This window comes from Phoxinus phoxinus, assembly GCF_949152265.1.
Source record: "Phoxinus phoxinus genome assembly, chromosome: 5".
NCBI lineage: Eukaryota > Metazoa > Chordata > Actinopteri > Cypriniformes > Leuciscidae > Phoxinus > Phoxinus phoxinus.
This window is the reverse complement of record NC_136880.1, coordinates 252,641-275,000: the sequence shown is the minus strand read 5'-3', so window position 1 is coordinate 275,000 and position 22,360 is coordinate 252,641. Positions and strand designations below refer to the sequence as shown.

At 43.0% G+C, this 22,360-nt stretch overlaps 2 protein-coding genes across 6 annotated transcripts in view; one reads left to right on the top strand and one right to left on the bottom strand.

The window, feature by feature from the left end:
- efcab14 (EF-hand calcium binding domain 14) overlaps positions 1-3,363 on the top strand; it is a 26,388-nt gene extending 23,025 nt beyond the window's left edge. For all 4 annotated transcript variants that reach the window (XM_079611698.1, XM_079611696.1, XM_079611699.1 and 1 more), the window contains one exon: positions 2,479-3,363. In XM_079611698.1, coding sequence (XP_079467824.1) covers positions 2,479-2,552 — 74 coding nt within the window. In that variant the 3' untranslated portion in view covers positions 2,553-3,363. The remainder of the gene's footprint in view (positions 1-2,478) is intronic.
- Positions 3,283-13,935, bottom strand: znf830 (zinc finger protein 830). Of its 2 annotated transcripts, none has more exons than XM_079611695.1 (2): positions 13,435-13,935; positions 3,283-4,842 (listed from the first exon to the last, which is right to left on the bottom strand). In XM_079611695.1, exons 1-2 carry the CDS (start codon positions 13,832-13,834, stop codon positions 4,163-4,165), a joined length of 1,080 nt encoding a protein of 359 aa, XP_079467821.1. In that variant the 5' UTR covers positions 13,835-13,935; the 3' UTR covers positions 3,283-4,162. The 2 variants fall into 2 exon arrangements, with proteins under 2 accessions (XP_079467821.1, XP_079467820.1); XM_079611694.1 differs by having other exon boundaries at positions 3,489-4,848; positions 13,435-13,934.
- Between the last annotated feature and the right edge of the window lie 8,425 nt (positions 13,936-22,360).

The following is a 22,360-nucleotide window of genomic DNA, read 5'->3' as shown; positions in this document are numbered from 1 at the left end:
AGTATCAACAAGTTCAATAGCTTCATCTTGGACTGTCTTAATAGCAAGAGCGGGGACTTTAGAACCTATGGGGGCAAATATCATTGCCTTCGTCTTTTTTGCATTTAAAAGTAACTTTAAATCACGCAAGGCGGATTGTAATGAGGTGAAATCTGACTGCAAATTCGCACAGGCAGTCTCAGGTGTAGAGGTACAAGAATACATAATTGTGTCATCGGCATACAGATGACACTGTGAGTATTTAAATTCACCACAAACTTTATTTATATAGATAATAAAAAGCAAAGGACCTAAAACTGAACCTTGTGGGACACCCTTTTTCAGGACGACAGGGTCAGATGTTACATTCCCATGTCTTACCATTTGCATCCGTTCAGAGAGATAGCTGTGAAACCACTTTACAGCTCTGTGACCAACACCAATATTCAACAGGGTTTTGATTAACATGCAGTGGTCCACTGTGTCAAATGCCTTTGTAAGGTCAATGAACACAGCCATACAGAATAACTTATCAATTGCCGCTTCTATATCATCAATAACTTTTAAACAAGCAGAAACTGTGCTAATGGTAGCATGTACAGAGTGAACAGCAGCGGTCCTAGTACTGAGCCTTGTGGTACGCCATACTGAACTTGTGATTGATAAGACATCTCTTCATTTACTGCTACAAACTGATAACGGTCAGATAAGTATGATTTAAACCATGCTAGTGCAATTCCACTAATGCCAACATAATGTTCGAGTCCATTTAAAAGGATGTTGTGGTCAATGGTGTCAAATGCAGCACTAAGATCCAGTAATACTAATAGAGAGATACAACCACGATCGGATGATAAGAGCAAATCATGTGTGACTCTAACGAGAGCTGTCTCGGTACTATGGTACGGTCTAAATCCGGACTGAAAATCCTCGCAGATATCATTTCTTTCAAGAAAGGAACACAGTTGTGAAGATACTGCTTTTTCTAATATCTTTGACAGAAATGGCAGATTAGAGATCGGCCTGTAATTGACTAGTTTTGTAGGATCAAGTTGCTGTTTTTTAACAAGCGGTTTAATCATAGCTAGCTTAAAGGTTTTTGGTACGTATCCTAGAGACAAAGATGAATTACTGATATTAAGAAGAGGATCTATGACATCTGGAAGCATCTCTTTCAGCAGCTTAGTCGGTATAGGGTCTAACATGCACGTTGTCGATTTAGATGATTTGACGAGTTTGCAAAATTCTTCCTCTCCTATAGCAATGAATGAATCAAATTTTCCCTCAGGGAGACTACAATGCACTTCCTGATGCGATACTGTATTAGACGGTTGCATAGTTATAATTTTGTCCCTGATATTATCGATCTTATAAGTGAAGAAGTTCATAAAGTCATTACTGCTGTGTTGCTTGGAAACTACAGAAGTAGAAGCCTTTTTTTCTAGGATTGTGTTTTTAAGGCTTTTCAGTGTGCATAACACTTTCCTTCCACAAAATGTGAAATACTTGTTTTCTTCCAGCTGCGCTCCTTTTTCTGGCTGTTTCATGTCTATTTACACTTTAATGCATTTAAGTGAAACTATTGAGCTTTATATTTTAAAAAAAATCCTATTGATAAAGGTACACCGTTATTAAATACCGATTACTCGGATCTAGCTTGTCATTATTTTTAGTTAAGATATGCTGAGGTAAATTTGAACATGGATCTTTATTCATAATATACCGTATTTTCCGGACAATAAGTCGCTCCAGTCAAAAAATGCGTCATGAAGAGGAAAAAAACATGTATAAGTCGCACTGGACTATAAGTCGCATTTATTTAGAAATGTATTTCACAAAATCCAAGACCAAGAACAGACATTTAATCTGGAAAGGTTATTCAGCTGCACAACAGCACACAGAACAACAGCTGAAGGTGTCCGGTGTGTTAGCGTAACACATTAACAGTTATTCATATTCAGCTAAACAACAGCAGATAAAGAACATATACCTGAGGCTGAATAGGCTAAACTAACATTAGCCAGCGAGTCCAGCAAGTTACCGGTCAGCAAGTTCACCAAGCTCCCGATCTCACTCCTCAACACTGAACTCTTCATCCTCGCTGTCGCTTCTGAACGACTCCGCTAACTAGAGCTATAGACGGTAATGGTTTCTCTTGGTTCATCTCAGTCAGTATGAATTCATTATGATATATAAGTCGCACCTGACTATAAGTCGCGGGACCAGCAAAACTATGAAAAAATAGTGTGACTTTCTGACTTATAGTCCGGAAAATACGCTATATAGATGATTTATGGAATGGTAGGTCATGAATATTTGCCTGAAACGATTATTGGTAAAAATGTGTATGAACCCTGATATATGTTTGTTTTTTAACCCAACCTACCTCATGGTTCCCCTCAGAATCTATGGATGGCCATGAGAAAGTGTTTTTTTATTTCAATATATATATTTGCCATACACTCCCCTGCTAACGCGTGTGAATGCTTGTGCTGTCAGGTGTGGAGCAGCTGCGGTCTCCAGGCCTGCAGGAGGAGTCGGCCCGCCAGAGGTCAGAGGTCAGCCGCCAGTGAGGGTCCACCCTAACCGACCCCAGACTCGTGTGACTGACAGGCTTTCATCTCAGATAAGAGTGAGTCTCACGGTCCTGTCGGGATCGGATCCAGAGAGGAAGAAGCCCAGTGTGCGGGAGCATGAAGACCCGAAGCTCCTTCCTCTGCTGCCTGCGCTCGTGTTCGCTGATCTACACACGTCTGGTTTCCAGAAGCACTGTGTTACTGGCACGAGATCCACCCGTGACAATGCAATCAAACGCCAGAAGAAGCGTTCATGAGGAGCTTCAGTTTTCCTGATTTCTGCTGAGCCTGGACGTGATCCAGTGAGATTCACTCTTATATTTGAACACGTGTGTGTCTGTATGAACTGAGGAGGACACATGAAGATCGTTTTAAACTACATTACTGTCAGATCTAGCAATACATGATCCACACGATCGCTTTTAGGGGATGTAATCAGATATTTATGATAATATAATGCAATGCACTCAGCTACTTGTCTTCGATCAGATGTAGGTTTTAATTTAAAGTTCATTCAGCACTGTGTGTGTGTGTGTCTGTCTCTGGTTTCTCCTTTACTGAGTGTGTGTGTGTGCCTGCAGACTGAAGGCCTTGCAGACACGGCTCTAGTTTTGTTCTTCTACAGACTCTTGAAAGTAATGTCTCTCAGACTCTGCTGTTGCTTTATGAAACCAGATGAAGTGTAAATACTGTAGAATTGGACATGTGTATGTCAGAGAGTAATGTTAAGCAGATGTGATGATGAAGCGGTGAGTTTGCAGTGCATGTTCTCTGTAATGTAACCTGAATAAAGGCTGATTTTACTGAAGCGTGTGCGTCTGTCTCATGAGGAGATAATGGTAATCATACTAACACCTTCTCTTCTATATCTACCTAAAAACACGTCCCTGTACTGCGTTAGTCTGGGAAGGCTCACAGCTCTTGAATATTGTTGTCCTGTTAGTTTCACTGCTGCTATTGCTCTCCTCATTTGTAAGTCGCGTCTGCTAAATCATTCATGTAAATAACGCTGATCCGTCATGCTAGCTGCTCTGCTTTACGTGTTGCAAATGGGAAGAACACAAAATTAAATCTGAGAAAAGGTGAGATTTCTACTTGTTTTTACAGGGTTTCTTTGATGAAATGGTTTAGCCACGTGACGGAGAAAAACCCTGATGATTATTAAACTAGTTCCGACTGATAAAAACTGATATACACTTTCATTGTAACTGTATCAAAAGAGAAAAGTGTTAAGTCAGATGGATATATATTTAATGATAAAATAAACAACTTTTTCAAATGTTCTTTTTTTGTAAATCAAAAGTGATTAATAAGAGATTATCAGCCCAATATCTTCACCTCTTCATTCCTGCGCGACAGGTCTGATATTAATATTCAGAGAACCAGTGTACGGCTCTCTTCCAGAAGTGAACTCTAGAAAACGATCTTAAATTGTTCTCCGCTGAATGTTCCAGATCTATATCATTCACTGCACACCAGAAGTCTCGACTGCGTGACTGTTTATATTAGAGAAATCAAAGCATGTACAAGCTCATGTGAAGCTGCTGGAGTCGGCGTCTGTAAACACAGTTCACACACGCCAGCGCCTCTGATCCGCAGGAGTGTGTTCAGGCGAGCGCTCCTTTGGCCCTCCAGTCCTGCGCCAGCACGTGCATCAGCTCCTCCTCTTCCTCCTCCGGCTCCTCCTCCTCCTCCGCGCCGCCGGCCGGCCTCGCCTCGTCTCTCTGCAGTCTGGCTCTGCTCAGCGCGCTCTTCACCACTTCCTGTCTGGCCCGCAGGACCTCCACGCGCCGGAAGCACAGCATCTGCTGGTCGATCTCGTGGATCTGCCGCTCCAGCCGCCCCTCCTCGTCGTCCTCGGCCACGATGGCGTCGGACGCGCTGTTGACCTGCCGCATCTCCTTCTGGAACTCCTCCCACTCGCGGTCCATGTGGTCGCGGGGCGTGTCCACGTTACGCACCTTGGCGTCGCGCACCGGGTCGTCGAAGAAGCCCTCGGGTAGAGCTTCGGCCGGGCCGTCCTTCCTCTCCTCGCCGCCGTCCTCGGCCTGAGACACGGAGCCGGAGTGAGACACGGCCGGAGACTCGGAGACGGAGCCGGACTGAGACTCGGAGACGCTGCTGCTGTCGAAGAAGTCCGCGGGGAGACCGGCGGCAGGGACCGGCTCTCCAGCTGGAGCTGCACTACTGCCCTCTTCACCACCACCACCACCATCATCATAGTGTCCAGCGAGGAGCACGAGACCTGCAGACTGACCTGAAGATACGGCCGTCTGCTCCTGCGGTCCTGCACCTGCACACACACACACACACACGCAGGTTATTTACTGAGCATCAGTCTGACACACACACACACACACGGGTTATCCAAGTTCTCAAGTCTCACGCATCGGTTCACCCGTTCACACGCCACACCTTGTGTTGCTCACGCTGCGGAGTGAGGGATAACTGGTCCCGCTATACCGAGGCGCAGGCAAACGGAGGGAAGTTCTCATCTGTCTCAAGTTATACAGAGTCAAATGCCAACTACCAGCCAATCAGAAATTAGAATTAGTTGTTTTTCGGGCAAATTAAGTGTTCCCGCTGCAAGCCCGTTCGTTACTAGGCAACACACGCACACACGAATGTGGTTTGCGGCAGGAACCTCTTGCGGTCAAAAACTCTCCAACTGCTTTAGTTTTAAAGGGGTCATCGAATGCAAAATTCACTTTTATACGGTGTTTCCATCTAAATGTGTGTTTGCAGTGTGTGGACAACCACCATACAATGACAAAAATCCAGTCACTTTCTTTTTTAATCCTCAAAAAGCCCAAAAGTTGTTGCTCATTATCATTTAAAGAGATGTCCTGAAACGGGCCGCTGTGAACAGCTGTTGTTGAGGAGGTAAAGGGTGTTTTACACAACCATTGAGGAGTTTTAACCAAAGTATGTTACAAACTACACGAAGACCCCAAAGAAGCACACCAACTTGTGGAAAGTGGGCATCCCATGACCCCTTTAAAGGTTTGAGCAGATGTTGAAGGCTGTCTACGGTTGCCAAATGGTTTTAATTTCCATTTGTGCAGGTCAATTCTGAACAATAGGCAAAATTGAACTGAAAAAATCTCATGAAAGAGCGTCTATAGCACGAATGTAGTTTTCGTGTGCATATAATACACACTTTATGGCGTGTAATACGCACATTTACAGTGCGTATCATATGTGCGCAAAAACTATTTTTGGTGTATGAATGGCACAAGAAATAAAATGTGTGCTATAGACGCACCAGTGTCTATCTCTATAGCACACATTCCCACCAGTGAGATCTCCATCTGCGCGAGAAGAACCCCCTTTAAACATGCGATGTTTCAGATCTATGTCAAGTGGAAACACATGAATCGGACATGGGTACGGACGGTCAAAAAAATTGGATATAGGCAACAAATCAGAATTGGGCATCAAGACCTCCAGTGTAAACGAGGCCACAGCCAAATAAACAGATAACAGACGACGAACACCTAGAGATAGACACATAGAGCCTGTGCCCGCCAACACTCTCCCCGGTCAATTTGTATTGCCCCTTTTCGATTTCTTTTTGGACTGACTTTAAAATAGATTTGACAAAAAAATGTAACCGGTCTCTTAATTTAGAGCAGGGGTCACCAAACTCGGTCCTGGAGGGCCGCTGTCCAGCAGAGTTTAGCTCCAACCCCAGTTAAACACTTGTGTGTCAAGTTCAGGTGTTGCTCTTTCCTCCCGCAGAGCCGCGTGGAGCACTGCAATCACGGAGAGATGGACTTACTAACCCATCCAGCCATTCACTGCCATCCTCAGGCTGGGAAGAGCCAGGACATGCATTAATATGACTGATGTATTTGTCTGAAAGGAGGAGGTCATGAACATAACAGTGTGAAGTGATTGTGTGTTTGACAACGGGTTTAATGGGGGAGGAGTCAATTGCACACATTAGCGAACGGTGATCACAAGCTCCTCATCAACAGCGATCATATTGGAGAGCTATTAAATATGAAGACTGCAGACTTTGACACATCTCGCAATAGTTCGGAAGATTAGACTCATTGATTGTCCTCTTGTAATCTGCTATTGGGGAGTATTTAACGTAGGCTACCCTGATCTTTTGAAGATTCACTCACGTTAGAAACGGCAAATAATAATATCAATTTTAATATAAGTTCTTGCACTTTGTTTGCCTAGCTAGCCTGGTGAGAAGAGGTTGTTTTAGATCTAAACGCAGAGTAATGCGCTAAACAAGCGATTGGTCTACGGGACTGCGCGAGTTACAGCGGTGTAGGGACTAGGGCTGCACGATATGAGGAAAAGCTGCGATGTGCGATAACATTGTTTAATATTGCGATGACGATATGACTTGCGATAAATGTGATTGTTAACTATACTGTTCCCATGTCTTAGTGCTTTAATAGGTTCTTTGCGTGATAGGTCAAAGGTTTATTACCTGCCTGGTTCAGAATACACGATTTTAGTGCGATTTTGGCACGATCCGTTTGACGTATGGGTGTCGTGGAGATTCGTAATAACGACAACGGGCGTTTCATCTCGACAATCGTTTCATCTCGTATAGTGTTTCATAGTGGGCGACAACCTACGTGGCGGCTGCGATGCTTCACGACAGAAAGACTATAGCATGTTTAATTCTTTAACGGTCCTCCACGACGGGTTGAATATGTGAGCGAGGCGAGACGTGAACAGTGAGTGCAACAGTGAGTGTGTGTGTGCGCCAGTGAGCGTGTGAGCGTATGTGTGTGTGTGTGTGCGTGCGTGAGCGAGTGAGTGAGGGACAGTGAGTATGTGTGTTTGTGTGTCTGTGCGTGCGAGTGAATGTTTGCGAGTGAATGTGTGTGTGACGGCACGCGATGACTGGTCGGAAAGCAACGCATTTTAGGAGTCAAAAACGTGTAAGTTAGTGCTAATCTGAACCAGGCATTATTCATCGTGTCAGGCTGTCTGTTGCGATGTGTTCATCGCGGGAGTTCATATCGCGATGACGATGAAAATTCGATGTATCGTTCAGCCCTAGTAGGGACTACATGCTTGATGACTGATATTAAAGCGTACTTTATGTGTGTTACAAGTGCATTACGAGTGTCTCCGAAACGAAACATACGAGCCATACACCATAAGTGTATTATATCGGAGTAAAAAGTATTGTACGCTCAGTAATGCCTTTGGCTTAAATTCCAAATACTACAAATTGCAAACTTCGTCTTCAATGACAAATATTACTTAAGCCGCGTTTACACCGCGGGAACTTTCCCCAGGAACTAGGGACTTTGTGGCACTACTTGGTGTGTTTCCGCGATAATGATGATGATGATGATGATGATGATGACGATGACATTACATGCGCTTCATGAGGCACACGCGCGGTCTCTTGCTCTCTCTGCCGTGCACGCGCTGCGCGGTTTGGGCACAGTCTCTGTCTCGCGGGCGCGCTCACTCTAGATCCCGGAGATTTTAACTAATTCGTGGAATCGCGGGCATCAGTGAGCCGCTATCAATATGCGGGAGACTCCCAGAACTTCCGGGACACTTGGGATGTCTGCATTTCTATACTGAAATAATACCGGCATTAGAATTATTGATTTTTCATTAGGCTGTTGTTTTGGTGCCCCCTCAGCTCTTGATGCCCTGCGCACAGCACGTGATGTCAGTGGTGGGAGCGGGTACTACCCCAGAGTGCAGTCTGGACGATGGGCGGGGCGACACTTTGGGGCGGGGCTACACGTGTCGCTCCGCCCACCCACAATTTCATTGGTTTATAATACAGCAATCTTATTGGAGTAGACACTTGAGGCATGAGCATGCGCATTCCTTTATGTACGAGTTTATGAACGATCTTCTACGCAGTTTGGCCGTAGGCTACTACGCATGGCGATTTCAGTAACGATCAATTAAATAATGTTTTTATTAACTTAATACGAGTTACAGTTAATACGACATAATAAGTTAAATGAAGTTACTGTACAACAAACAATCCCTTCAAGGCAGACCGCCGTGTAATATAGCCGATACGTGCTGCTAAATCTGGGGAACGGATTCTTCATTCGTGGCCACGATATCTAGGTCTATATCACGTGAAGTCAAGACAAACATTTTCATATAGCGCTGAATATATTGCATATAAAGAAATATGTTGCTGATATAGCCAATGATACATACAATGTTTTAGATTTAGCTAAATTATATTTATTCATTTACCCAGCAGATAAGTCAATGGCACTTTAAGTGAGCAATGATCATGACTGCATTAAATTACTAGCATTGCAAGGAGAGATCGCCTATAGGCTGCTGATAGTAGACAGTATTTTCCGAATGTCATGCAGCGCTGCGACATTTTACATCATTAATTTATGCTTCTTCAGGTTTTACACTACATAATGATAATTCACTGTATTTCAGTAAGACACAGTTCCGAAAGTGACAAATAAGACAATAATAGGCTACCAAATAATACAAGCCCTGGCCATTGGTTTTTTTTTTGGTTTTTTTTGCGTACAATGGGAATTTAAAAACCTGCAGTGCTGAAAAGTTTCTTTTGTGTGCAGGGACCAGTGGAGATGTTTGCAGGGCAAGTACAAATGTCCACCACTGCAGAAACCCCTGAGCTGTGGAGCCAGTGATGTTGTGATGTTTGTGATGGTGTTTGTGATGATGATGATGATGATGATGATGTTGTGATGGTGTTGTGTTGTGCTTATAATGATGTTGTGATGGTGTTTGTGATGATGATGATGATGATGATGATGTTGTGATGGTGTTGTGTTGTGCTTATAATGATGTTGTGATGGTGTTTGTGATGATGATGATGATGATGATGATGTTGTGATGGTGTTGTGTTGTGCTTATAATGATGTTGTGATGGTGTTTGTGATGATGATGATGATGATGATGATGTTGTGATGGTGTTGTGTTGTGCTTATAATGATGTTGTGATGGTGTTTGTGATGATGATGATGATGATGATGATGTTGTGATGGTGTTGTGTTGTGCTTATAATGATGTTGTGATGGTGTTTGTGATGATGATGATGATGATGATGATGTTGTGATGGTGTTGTGTTGTGCTTATAATGATGTTGTGATGGTGTTTGTGATGATGATGATGATGATGATGATGTTGTTGTTGTTGTTGTTGTGATGGTGTTGTGGTGTTTGTGATGATGATGATGATGTTGTTGTTGTTGTGATGGTGTTGTGGTGTTTGTGATGATGATGATGATGTTGTTGTTGTTGTGATGGTGTTGTGGTGTTTGTGATGATGATGATGATGATGATGTTGTTGTGATGGTGTTGTGGTGTTTGTGATGATGATGATGATGTTGTGATGGTGTTGTGCTTATAATGATGTTGTGATGGTGTTTGTGATGATGATGATGATGATGATGATGTTGTTGTTGTTGTGATGGTGTTGTGGTGTTTGTGATGATGATGATGATGTTGTTGTTGTTGTGATGGTGTTGTGGTGTTTGTGATGATGATGATGATGATGATGATGATGATGTTGTTGTGATGGTGTTGTGGTGTTTGTGATGATGATGATGTTGTTGTGATGGTGTTGTGCTTATAATGATGTTGTGATGGTGTTTGTGATGATGATGATGATGATGATGATGTTGTTGTTGTTGTGATGGTGTTGTGGTGTTTGTGATGATGATGATGATGTTGTTGTTGTTGTGATGGTGTTGTGGTGTTTGTGATGATGATGATGATGTTGTTGTTGTTGTGATGGTGTTGTGCTTATAATGATGTTGTGATGGTGTTTGTGATGATGATGATGATGATGATGATGTTGTTGTTGTTGTGATGGTGTTGTGGTGTTTGTGATGATGATGATGATGTTGTTGTTGTTGTGATGGTGTTGTGGTGTTTGTGATGATGATGATGATGTTGTTGTTGTTGTGATGGTGTTGTGCTTATAATGATGTTGTGATGGTGTTTGTGATGATGATGATGATGATGATGATGTTGTTGTTGTTGTGATGGTGTTGTGGTGTTTGTGATGATGATGATGATGTTGTTGTTGTTGTGATGGTGTTGTGGTGTTTGTGATGATGATGATGATGTTGTTGTTGTTGTGATGGTGTTGTGGTGTTTGTGATGATGATGATGATGTTGTTGTTGTTGTGATGGTGTTGTGGTGTTTGTGATGATGATGATGATGTTGTGATGGTGTTGTGTTGTGCTTATAATGATGTTGTGATGGTGTTTGTGATGATGATGATGATGATGATGTTGTTGTTGTTGTGATGGTGTTGTGGTGTTTGTGATGATGATGATGATGTTGTTGTTGTTGTGATGGTGTTGTGGTGTTTGTGATGATGATGATGATGTTGTTGTGATGGTGTTGTTGTGATGGTGTTGTGGTGTTTGTGATGATGATGATGATGTTGTTGTGATGGTGTTGTTGTGATGGTGTTGTGGTGTTTGTGATGATGATGATGATGTTGTTGTTGTGGTGTTTGTTATGATGATGATGTTGTTGTGATGGTGTTGTGGTGTTTGTGATGGTGTTGTGGTGTTTGTGATGATGATGATGATGATGTTGTGGTGTTTGTGATGGTGTTGTTGTGATGATGATGATGTTGTTGTTGCTGTGATGTTGTGGTGTTTGTGATGGTGTTTGTGATGATGATGATGATGATGATGATGTTGTGATGGTGTTGTGTTGTGCTTATAATGATGTTGTGATGGTGTTTGTGATGATGATGATGATGATGATGATGTTGTGATGGTGTTGTGTTGTGCTTATAATGATGTTGTGATGGTGTTTGTGATGATGATGATGATGATGATGATGTTGTGATGGTGTTGTGTTGTGCTTATAATGATGTTGTGATGGTGTTTGTGATGATGATGATGATGATGATGATGTTGTTGTTGTTGTTGTTGTGATGGTGTTGTGGTGTTTGTGATGATGATGATGATGTTGTTGTTGTTGTGATGGTGTTGTGGTGTTTGTGATGATGATGATGATGTTGTTGTTGTTGTGATGGTGTTGTGGTGTTTGTGATGATGATGATGATGATGATGTTGTTGTGATGGTGTTGTGGTGTTTGTGATGATGATGATGATGTTGTGATGGTGTTGTGCTTATAATGATGTTGTGATGGTGTTTGTGATGATGATGATGATGATGATGATGTTGTTGTTGTTGTGATGGTGTTGTGGTGTTTGTGATGATGATGATGATGTTGTTGTTGTTGTGATGGTGTTGTGGTGTTTGTGATGATGATGATGATGATGATGATGATGATGATGATGTTGTTGTGATGGTGTTGTGGTGTTTGTGATGATGATGATGTTGTTGTGATGGTGTTGTGCTTATAATGATGTTGTGATGGTGTTTGTGATGATGATGATGATGATGATGATGTTGTTGTTGTTGTGATGGTGTTGTGGTGTTTGTGATGATGATGATGATGTTGTTGTTGTTGTGATGGTGTTGTGGTGTTTGTGATGATGATGATGATGATGTTGTTGTTGTTGTGATGGTGTTGTGCTTATAATGATGTTGTGATGGTGTTTGTGATGATGATGATGATGATGATGATGTTGTTGTTGTTGTGATGGTGTTGTGGTGTTTGTGATGATGATGATGATGTTGTTGTTGTTGTGATGGTGTTGTGGTGTTTGTGATGATGATGATGATGTTGTTGTTGTTGTGATGGTGTTGTGCTTATAATGATGTTGTGATGGTGTTTGTGATGATGATGATGATGATGATGATGTTGTTGTTGTTGTGATGGTGTTGTGGTGTTTGTGATGATGATGATGATGTTGTTGTTGTTGTGATGGTGTTGTGGTGTTTGTGATGATGATGATGATGTTGTTGTTGTTGTGATGGTGTTGTGGTGTTTGTGATGATGATGATGATGTTGTTGTTGTTGTGATGGTGTTGTGGTGTTTGTGATGATGATGATGATGTTGTGATGGTGTTGTGTTGTGCTTATAATGATGTTGTGATGGTGTTTGTGATGATGATGATGATGATGATGTTGTTGTTGTTGTGATGGTGTTGTGGTGTTTGTGATGATGATGATGATATTGTTGTTGTTGTGATGGTGTTGTGGTGTTTGTGATGATGATGATGATGTTGTTGTTGTTGTGATGGTGTTGTGGTGTTTGTGATGATGATGATGATGTTGTTGTTGTTGTGATGGTGTTGTGGTGTTTGTGATGATGATGATGATGTTGTTGTTGTTGTGATGGTGTTGTGGTGTTTGTGATGATGATGATGATGTTGTGATGGTGTTGTGTTGTGCTTATAATGATGTTGTGATGGTGTTTGTGATGATGATGATGATGATGATGTTGTTGTTGTTGTGATGGTGTTGTGGTGTTTGTGATGATGATGATGATGTTGTTGTTGTTGTGATGGTGTTGTGGTGTTTGTGATGATGATGATGATGTTGTTGTGATGGTGTTGTTGTGATGGTGTTGTGGTGTTTGTGATGATGATGATGATGTTGTTGTGATGGTGTTGTTGTGATGGTGTTGTGGTGTTTGTGATGATGATGATGATGTTGTTGTTGTGGTGTTTGTTATGATGATGATGTTGTTGTGATGGTGTTGTGGTGTTTGTGATGGTGTTGTGGTGTTTGTGATGATGATGATGATGATGTTGTGGTGTTTGTGATGGTGTTGTTGTGATGATGATGATGTTGTTGTTGCTGTGATGTTGTGGTGTTTGTGATGGTGTTGTGTTGTGCTTATAATGATGTTGTGATGATGATGATGATGATGATGATGATGTTGTTGTTGTGATGGTGTTGTTGCTGTGATGTTGTGGTGTTTGTGATGGTGTTGTTGTGATGATGATGATGATGTTGTGATGATGTTGTTGTTGTGATGTTGTGTCGCACCTGCAGTGACGCGGGTCTTGGCTCTCTTCGCTTCTCCTGATGCGGGCTCGGGCGCGCCTCTCTTCAGCACTGAGGATGAGGAGGATGATGATGATGAAGGAGCGGGTGTTGTTCTGCTCTTCAGCACTGAGGATGAGGAGGATGAAGGAGTGCTCTCCCTGTTCTTCAGCTCGCTGACTCGCTCCTTGTGTGTCTTGCCCAGCACATGAGTGTGCCACAGCAGCGCGGACCGCACCGGCGCGTTGCACAGCGCGCAGCTCAGCTGACCCACACTGCTGTACCGGGCGTGCGGCGAGTCCACGCGCTTATCGCGCTCCGTCGAACGCTGCTTCTCCCGCATCAAGCGCCTCAAGTCCTCTTGGTTTACCACCTTCTTCTTCCTCTTCTGTAAGGAAGCCATCTTCGCAGCCTGTCGCGGGCGGATGACGCGCTTCTCGTGCGGCGCTGTGTGTATGGAAGGCCACGAGGGCCAAAAACGCGCTAATTTTAGCAGCGTTATATACGTCTTGTTTGTGCGTGACAATTCCACGCGTGAAATACGCGTTAAAACAGTTTGAACGGGTCAGTGTCATTGGCTGCTGAAGACTTGGGTCTAACTATTTCTGTGAGATTAGGGGTGTACCGTAAACTAGGCTACCACCATTTTACATGCTGTCAGTTATTTTACATCAGCTTATTCAGCCTATTATTTTGTCCTTTTTTAAATAGAAGTTATATAATGTATTACAATATATTTAAATTGTACTTTTATGAAAATTTAGATACAAATATAATTGCCTTGTTTTTCTCCACTCGTCTTTTTGTAAATAAACACATTAGTGGACATCCTAGCTTTAATAAAGCATTAACATTTGTTTGGGGAAATCAGTCACAGTTGAGGTAAGCAATGCAGGTTTAAGATACAGAGCATTGCAATCAATGTCTGTCTTTGGAAAACACCGTGAGCTTTGGTTGTGCTTACACTTACAGCCATCACAAGCAGGCGGCGCTTATTCAACCCTTTCTGTTCAGAGATTGGCCATTCATCAGACAAACAGTAATTAGGCACACAGCTGATATTATCCAGTTAAATTATTTTTTAAAGACTTAAAGTATTTAAATAGGGTATTTAAGACTATAAGTATTTAAGACTTTCAGGATTAGTGCTCAGGTCAGGTACAATAACTTTATTTGGCTTTCCTTACAGCAGAAGTATTCTTCTGTACTAAAGTACCCTTATAATTTGTATTAAAGTAATTTATCTGTAAAAAATTATGAGGGAATTTGTTAAAGCACTTTATAACATGTAAGTAACATATAAACTTAAAAATACTAAGCTTATTCTGTTTTTTTTTTAGAACAAAACACAGTTTATGCAAGTAATCTGGATTGTTTACTGGGAAGCCTATTGTAAACTTAATAACAGCTTTAATTAATTTTACGGCTTCTTTTCTGACATATGTAGCAAATTATCTCTATTAAATATTAATAATCAATAATAACTTGTTATAATATTTTTTATATTTTTATCAGTTAGTATAATTAACTTGTAATTAACTAACTTGTTGTAAACTAATATTGCAATCAATTAACCTGTTTGTCCCCTGAACAGTGTTAATTGTTTATTAATTCTAAGAAATGTACATTTCCGGGGCATGGTAAATATCTTTGTTACTCTACAGTACTACTAAGATCTGTATGATTACTCGTCCCACTCCTCGTCCCGTCCCTCAGCTACAGGTGCTCCACAAGCCTGTGTTTCGAGGCCTTCCTGTACTCTCTATACACCCATGACTGCACACACACAACACCAGTGCCATCATCACATGCTGACGGTACAACAGTGGTTCTGATCAGCGAGACGAGACGAGACGGCGTACAGGGAGGAGGTGTGCAGTAAATAATCTGGCTGTAAATACTCAAAAGACAAAAGAGCTCATTGTTGATCTAGGAGGAAGGAGGAGGGGTGTCAGCCTTTGGTGATAAATGGGGGTGTTGTGGAGAGGGTGTCAACATTTACCACTGGGCACACACTGTAATGTATTGACTGACTATTGCAATAGTGAGGTTCCTTTAAGAGCCTGGGGGGGGCGTGGCTGTTCTGGGGAGATATGTGTTTTGGACACAGTTTTGACAGGCGTTTGCCAAACGAGATGTATGTTCTATGTTGCCGTGTTCAGTAAAGGTTCACAAGGTTACGAACGTCTCCTCATGTTATTGAAGCATATTACACTGGCGACGAGCGGATTCGAACCGACTGTGTGCAGATAAGTCCATATGGTGCGACTGTTAAAGTGAGTAAAATAATCTGCCATCTGGAAGCGAACATGACTACACTCGGCCGTATCGAAGAGTTTGACGAATGTTCAAGTAACTCTTTTGAAGAATACACAGAAAGACTGGAATGTTTTTTTCATGCAAATGATATTGAGGATGATGCAAAAAAGCGCTCCGTGCTGCTCAAGTGTGTGTGGTGCGAAAACGTATTCCAGGTTACGTTCAGTGCTTGCCCCAACGCAACCATCTACTGTGTCTTATGCAAACATTGTCGCTGCCTTAAAACGCCATTACAGCCCAGCGCCATCAGAGATTGTTCAACGTTTTCATTTTCACAATTGTAAGCAGAAACCTAATCAAAGCATTTCAAACTACATTGCTGAGCTTCAACGTTCTTCTGTGCACTGTGCTTTTGGGGATCAGTTAGAAGCAATGCTGCGTGATAGAATCGTGTGCGGGGTTATGGATGAAGCGCTACAGCGACGCCTGCTGGCTGAACCTACACTAACATTTAAAGAGGCAGAAGAAAAGGCACTAGCTGCTGAAACAGCTTTGTTAAACGCTCGCCTACTTCGTCAGCATCAAAACGAATCACGCCTGGAGGACGATGTTCATTATGCAGCCCATGCGCATGCATCAGTACATAAGACAGCAGCTTCAAATGAAAATCCTAAACGTGACAAGCCATGCTTCAGATGTGGTGGTCAGCACACCCCACAAGCCTGTAGGTTTTCCACTGCTGTATGCCATTACTGTAAAAAAAGAGGACACATTGCTCGTGTGTGTTTAACAAAAACTAAACATGGTACTGACAAGGATGCAGCCAGCTCAGAAGAACGTTACACAAACATTATAACTCGCAAAGAAAATAATGATTACTCTGTTTACAGCACCACTACCAAATCAGAAAGAGGGGGGCAGAGGCCATATCTGGCCACTGTTATACTGAACAAACAAGCACACACAATGGAGGTGGATTCAGGAGCGGCCTGTTCCTTGATTAGTGAGCATACTTATCACTCATTGTGGCCCTCCCAAACCCCTGAAATACATGCAAACAATGGAATACTTAAGCAGTGGTCACAGGCAACCTTGGAAGTGAAAGGAAAAATATTTGTGGAGGTAAGGTACAAAGGAACACAAAACACACTGCCCTTGTTCGTCATCCAGGGCCAGGGCACTAGTCTGTTGGGACGGGACTGGTTTGATGCCCTGGGAATATCAGTGGAAGGAGTACATAGGGTACAGCTGCAGTCCATAGAGAAAATACTGACTGAATACTCAGAGGTTTTTCAGGACATTGGCGTTTGCCGGACCCCCCCCCATCTCTATTGACATTGATTCCACAGTTACCCCACGTTTCTTTAAGGCCCGCCCAGTTCCTTTTGCTTTACGTCCCCAGCTGGACGAGGAGTTGGACAAATTGGTGGCTCAAGGAATTTTTGAACCTGTTCGCCATGCAAAGTGGGCCACACCTATAGTGGCTATAGCAAAAAAAGATGGGGGTCTGAGGATTTGCGGTGATTACCGCTGTACTGTGAATACAGCTGTTAGGCCTGACGTGTACCCTATACCTACAGCATCTGAACTGTTCTCGACGCTTGCTGGAAGAGTTGTTTTCTCTAAACTTGATTTGAAACAAGCTTATCAGCAGCTTCCAGTGGATGACGACGCAGCCGACTTACTGACTATTAACACTCACCGTGGGCTTTTCCGGGCTCGACGGTTGCAATTTGGGGTGTCAACGGCCGTTTCAATATTTCAAAGATTTATGGACAATTTGCTCGCAGGAATTCCAGGAGTCCAACCATATCTGGATGACATCCTGATTTCGGGCAAAACCATGGAAGAACACAACGCACGGCTACAGGCCGTACTGAAGTGCTTCGCTGAAGCTGGGCTGCGACTAAAAAAAGAGAAAAGCATTTTTGCTGCTACTCAAGTGGAGTTTTTGGGATTTAGAGTGGATAAAGATGGCATCAAGCCAACCCGTGAAAAAGTGGAAGCTATCCAAAAAGCTCCGCCCCCACAGAACAAAACAGAACTTCAGGCATTCTTGGGGGTGCTTAACTTTTACAGCTGCTTTCTTCCCAATAAGGCCACCGTCCTGGAACCTCTGCATCGCCTTCTAGACCAGTCTGCTACTTGGCAGTGGGGATCGAAGCACAAGATGGCATATGCTCAGGCAAAAGAGTTGCTGCAAACGGATAAAGTGCTGGTGCACTATGATGAAAAGAAACCCCTGGCAGTGGTTTGCGATGCCTCACCCTATGGGCTTGGGGCTTTATTGTTCCACATGGAATGTGATGGCCAGGAGAGGCCCATTTGCTTTGCTTCCAGAACAATGACCACCACTGAGCGGAATTATGCCCAAATTGATAAGGAAGCATTGGCGGTTGTTTTTGCAGTCAGAAAGTTTCACCAGTATCTCGCAGGCCGCCATTTCGTGATTTTTACAGACCACAAACCCCTGCTGGGACTCCTGCACCATTCCAAGCCAATGCCTGCCATCCTTTCACCACGGATGCTACGTTGGAGTTTGATCATCGGCATCTGATGCTGTGACACCACCACCATTGGAAGTGTTGCTACTTGAAATGGTACCAGAAGCACCCATGCATGCTGAGCGAATCGCTAACCTTACACTCAAGGACTCTGTCATAGCACGAGTACTGCGCTGGGTGCTGCATGGGTGGCCGGCTGATGTAATGGATAGCCAGTTCAAACCATTCCTTTTGCGCCACCATGAACTCTCCGCACATAAGAACTGTTTGCTATGGGGAAGCCGTGTGGTTGTTCCTTGCTTGGTGAGGAGAGAAATACTGGCTATGTTGCATGACGCGCACCCGGGCATTGTACGCATGAAGGGACTCGCAAGGAGTTATGTGTGGTGGCCGGGCATGGACCGAGACATTGAGGAGACTGTCAAAGCATGTGAAACCTGTCAGATGTCACGTCATGCACCTCCTAAGGCGAAAGTGCACCCTTGGGAGTGGACGACAAAAAGATGGTCCCGGCTGCATATTGACTTTGCAGGCCCTTTTTTAGGGCAAAATATTCCTCATAGTGGTTGATGCACATAGCAAGTGGCTGGAGGTGTCTCTGATGAGTTCCATGTCTTCATCAGCCGTCATCAACACACTGAGACTACTTTTTGCAACACATGGTTTGCCCGACGTCATAGTGTCAGACAATGGTGCTTCTTTCACCTCTACAGAATTCCAAGCGTTTGCCGAGCGCAACGGCATTCGACATGTCACTACAGCACCATATCACCCAAGCTCAAATGGTCAAGCTGAACGCATGGTGCAGACAACCAAGGAGGCCCTGTCTCGCATCACCAAGGGCGATTGGCAAATCAGGCTCGCTCGCTTCTTGTTGTCACAGCACGTCACACCCAATTCATCAACTGGGAAAAGTCCTGCTGAGTTGCTCATGAATAGGCGACTCACCACTGCCCTGGATCGTCTGCATCCTGACCATGATGGTGATATGCTTCGCAGACAGGAGCTGAATGCTGAAAAGTGCCCTGGCACAGTCAGAGAGTTTAGACCTAAGGACTTGGTGTACATGAGAAGCTACACCAGAGATTCTAAGTGGATGCCTGGAATCATTGTAGACATTACAGGTCCCCTGTCATACAAGGTCAGAGCTGGTGATGGGCAAATGCACAGACGACATGTTGATCAGCTGCTAGACAGGACGGCACCCTTGTCCGACCAATCAAGGCCTGAGCCAGATGGCTACACTGTCCATCCGCCTGAGTCCCCAGGGGCTGAAACGCTTGAGTTACAGCCGCCTGCATTAGATGTGGGGAACCCTGATGTTGACCTGACTGGAGCTGGAGTTGAGGGCATGTCTGAGTCCCCTCATTCTCGGAGGTACCCTGAAAGAGAGCATCGCCCTCCAAGAAGATTTTCAGATTTTGTGGACTGGGGAAAAGGGGTGTAATGTAGTCAAGTCAAGTCATCTTTATTTATATAGCGCTTTTTACAATACAGATTGTATCAAAGCAGCTTCACAGTGATAACATGAAAATAATACAAAAAAAACAATTTCATCATCATCCACCTTTAAGGCAGATCTATAATATTGTTGAATATTAAATGTCCCCAACTAAGCAAGCCAGAAGGTAAGGCAACAGCGGCAAGGAACCAAAACTCCATCAGGTGACAGAATGGAGAAAAAAACCTTGGGAGAACCCAGGCTCAGTCGGGGGCCAGTTCTCCTCTGGCCAATGAGTGAACAGTGTATGAAGTTCAGAATGAATCAGAGTATTTGTCCAGTACATACACGAGTACATGTATTGACTGACTATTGCAATAGTGAGGTTCCTTTAAGAGCCTGGGGAGGGCGTGGCTGTTCTGGGGAGATATGTGTTTTGGACACAGTTTTGACGGGCGTTTGCCAAACGAGATGTATGTTCTATGTTGCCGTGTTCAGTAAAGGTTCACAAGGTTACGAACGTCTCCTCATGTTATTGAAGTATATTACACACACATCTCGGAGAACCTCACATGGACACATGATACCAACTGTATGATCAGGAAGGCACAGCAGCGACTATACTTCCTGAGATTTCTCAGTGCAATAAATGGTGTTATTATGTTTTACAGAATTTTTTAGAGCTGATAGTGTGAGTGTTGGATGTGCACAAATGTTATTGAGATAGTTTTATTTATTTATTAATTCTTAATTATTTTTTAACCTATTACTTTACGTGTGACAGGACTTTATTAACTAGATTAAACACTTAAACTACTCTAACATACACATACATGTATACAGTTTACCAAGGGAAAGAGCTGAAGCAGAATACAGGACAGCAGGAGGTTATAGCATTGTTTCCAATAATAACGTAATGCCTGATGCCACGCAATTTCATTTTTTTTCTTTTTTTGTTGAAAATGACAGATCGTTTAGCTAGATAAGACCCTATTCCTCAGCTGGGATCGTGCACAGCCCTTTGAGTGATTTGAGTCCATTGTGTGGAGAAAAGTCCTGAAATGTTTTCTAAAAAAAACGTAATTTATTTTCCACAGAAGAAAGAAAGACATGAACATCTTGGATGGCATTGGGGTGAGTTAAATTATCAGGACATTTTTATTTTGAGGTGAACTAATGCTTTAATGTATCAAATAATGAGACTAAGTTTGATGCATGTCTCGACCATTTCAATTAAACTGTCCTGATGCAATTTGTTAAGGGCTCCAGTTGATCTTTGCTGATGTGGTCTAGATGCGAGAGAACCGGTGTGAGTCAGAGGATCTGTGGTGAATGGAAAGACAAGGCCGAAGCCTGGCGCAAGCTTGGGGTTGTAACAAGTGGATTGTTAGTTTCAGGTCATGTTGCCAAGGGGACGGATTTAAGTGACGCACGGACGGAGCGCTAGAAGCTAGACTAATGCACTTGTATACTCTTGTGATAAATAAAGTTCATAGTAAGCAATGATACTGCTCTAATCGTCCATTCTGTATAGTTTGATAAAACAGAACAGTATGAAACATGGTGGCAGCGGCCGTAAATTCAACTGAAGGAAGTGAGTGCCGAGCCGCGAAGAGTGAAAAGCGCCGCTAGCTTGTTGCAGTTGACGTTAGCCTAGCCCGGGAGTTTTGAGCAAGTGACTGGCCAGTGTCTACGGAGCCGAAACCGGAGTGGAGAAGAACGCCGGACGTTGCGATGGATGGTCTCAAGCCGCCTCCAATACTTTGTTTGGATACAGCCAACTTAGCGAAAACTTGGAAAAGTTGGAAGGAGGAGTTTACGCTGTATACGGACCTCACTATGCCCGAAGCAGAGGAGACAACTAAAGTTAAGTTGTTTAATTACCTCCTCGGAGAGAGAGGGAGAGAACTTTTGACAACGCTGACCAGTGGTGATACATCTGCGAGGAGGACAGTGAGTACAATGATAACACTGTTTGATAAACATTGCAATCCGCAACTGAATGAGACTGTCGAGCGATATAAGTTTTTTGTTAGAAACCAAGGACAAGACGAAAATATTGACAGATATGTCACAGATTTGAGAGTATTGGCCAGCACGTGCAATTTTGGTGAAATTAAGGACTCGCTAATAAGAGACCGCATTGTGTGTGGTACACAGAGCCCTGCGATGGAAGAAAGACTGTTAAGGGAAGAAAACTTAACGCTGGATAAGTGCATGCAAATATGCAGAGCTACTGAACTGTCAAGAGAGAACAGCAAAACCATACAAGGCAGAACAGTGGAGGAAATACATGCATTGAAGAAGAATCCAAGGAATCCACTTTTGTGGCAACATGCATGAGAAAAATAAACACAAATGCCCAGCCTACGGAAAGAAGTGTAAGAAATGTGGAAAAGAAAACCACTTTGCTGTAAAATGCAAATCTAAGTTTGAAAAAAACAAGAAAGGCAGACCGGTACACACAATTTCAGAATCAAGTGAATCGTGTGAAGACATCATGACAATAACAGACGTCAGGGAAAACAAAGAGACAATAAATCAGGTGAAAGAAGCACACAACAAAAGTCAACATCTCTATGCAGGTATGTTGGTGGACAAAAAGCTAGTTAACTTTCAGATAGACTGTGGTGCTACTTGCAATGTTATCCCAATGCAACTGTTGAACGCAAACACACAACTGGATAACACAGAGAAAGTTATTGTCGTGTATAACAAAAGCAAA

Excerpts from the sequence above, each read along its gene's own strand:
- znf830 (XM_079611694.1), bottom strand. The coding sequence starts at position 13,834 with ATGGCTTCCTTACAGAAGAGGAAGAAGAAGGTGGTAAACCAAGAGGAC. Across the intron at positions 4,849-13,434 it reads CAAGACCCGCGTCACTGCAG|GTGCAGGACCGCAGGAGCAG; the intron begins GTGCGACACAAC and ends GTGTGTGTGCAG.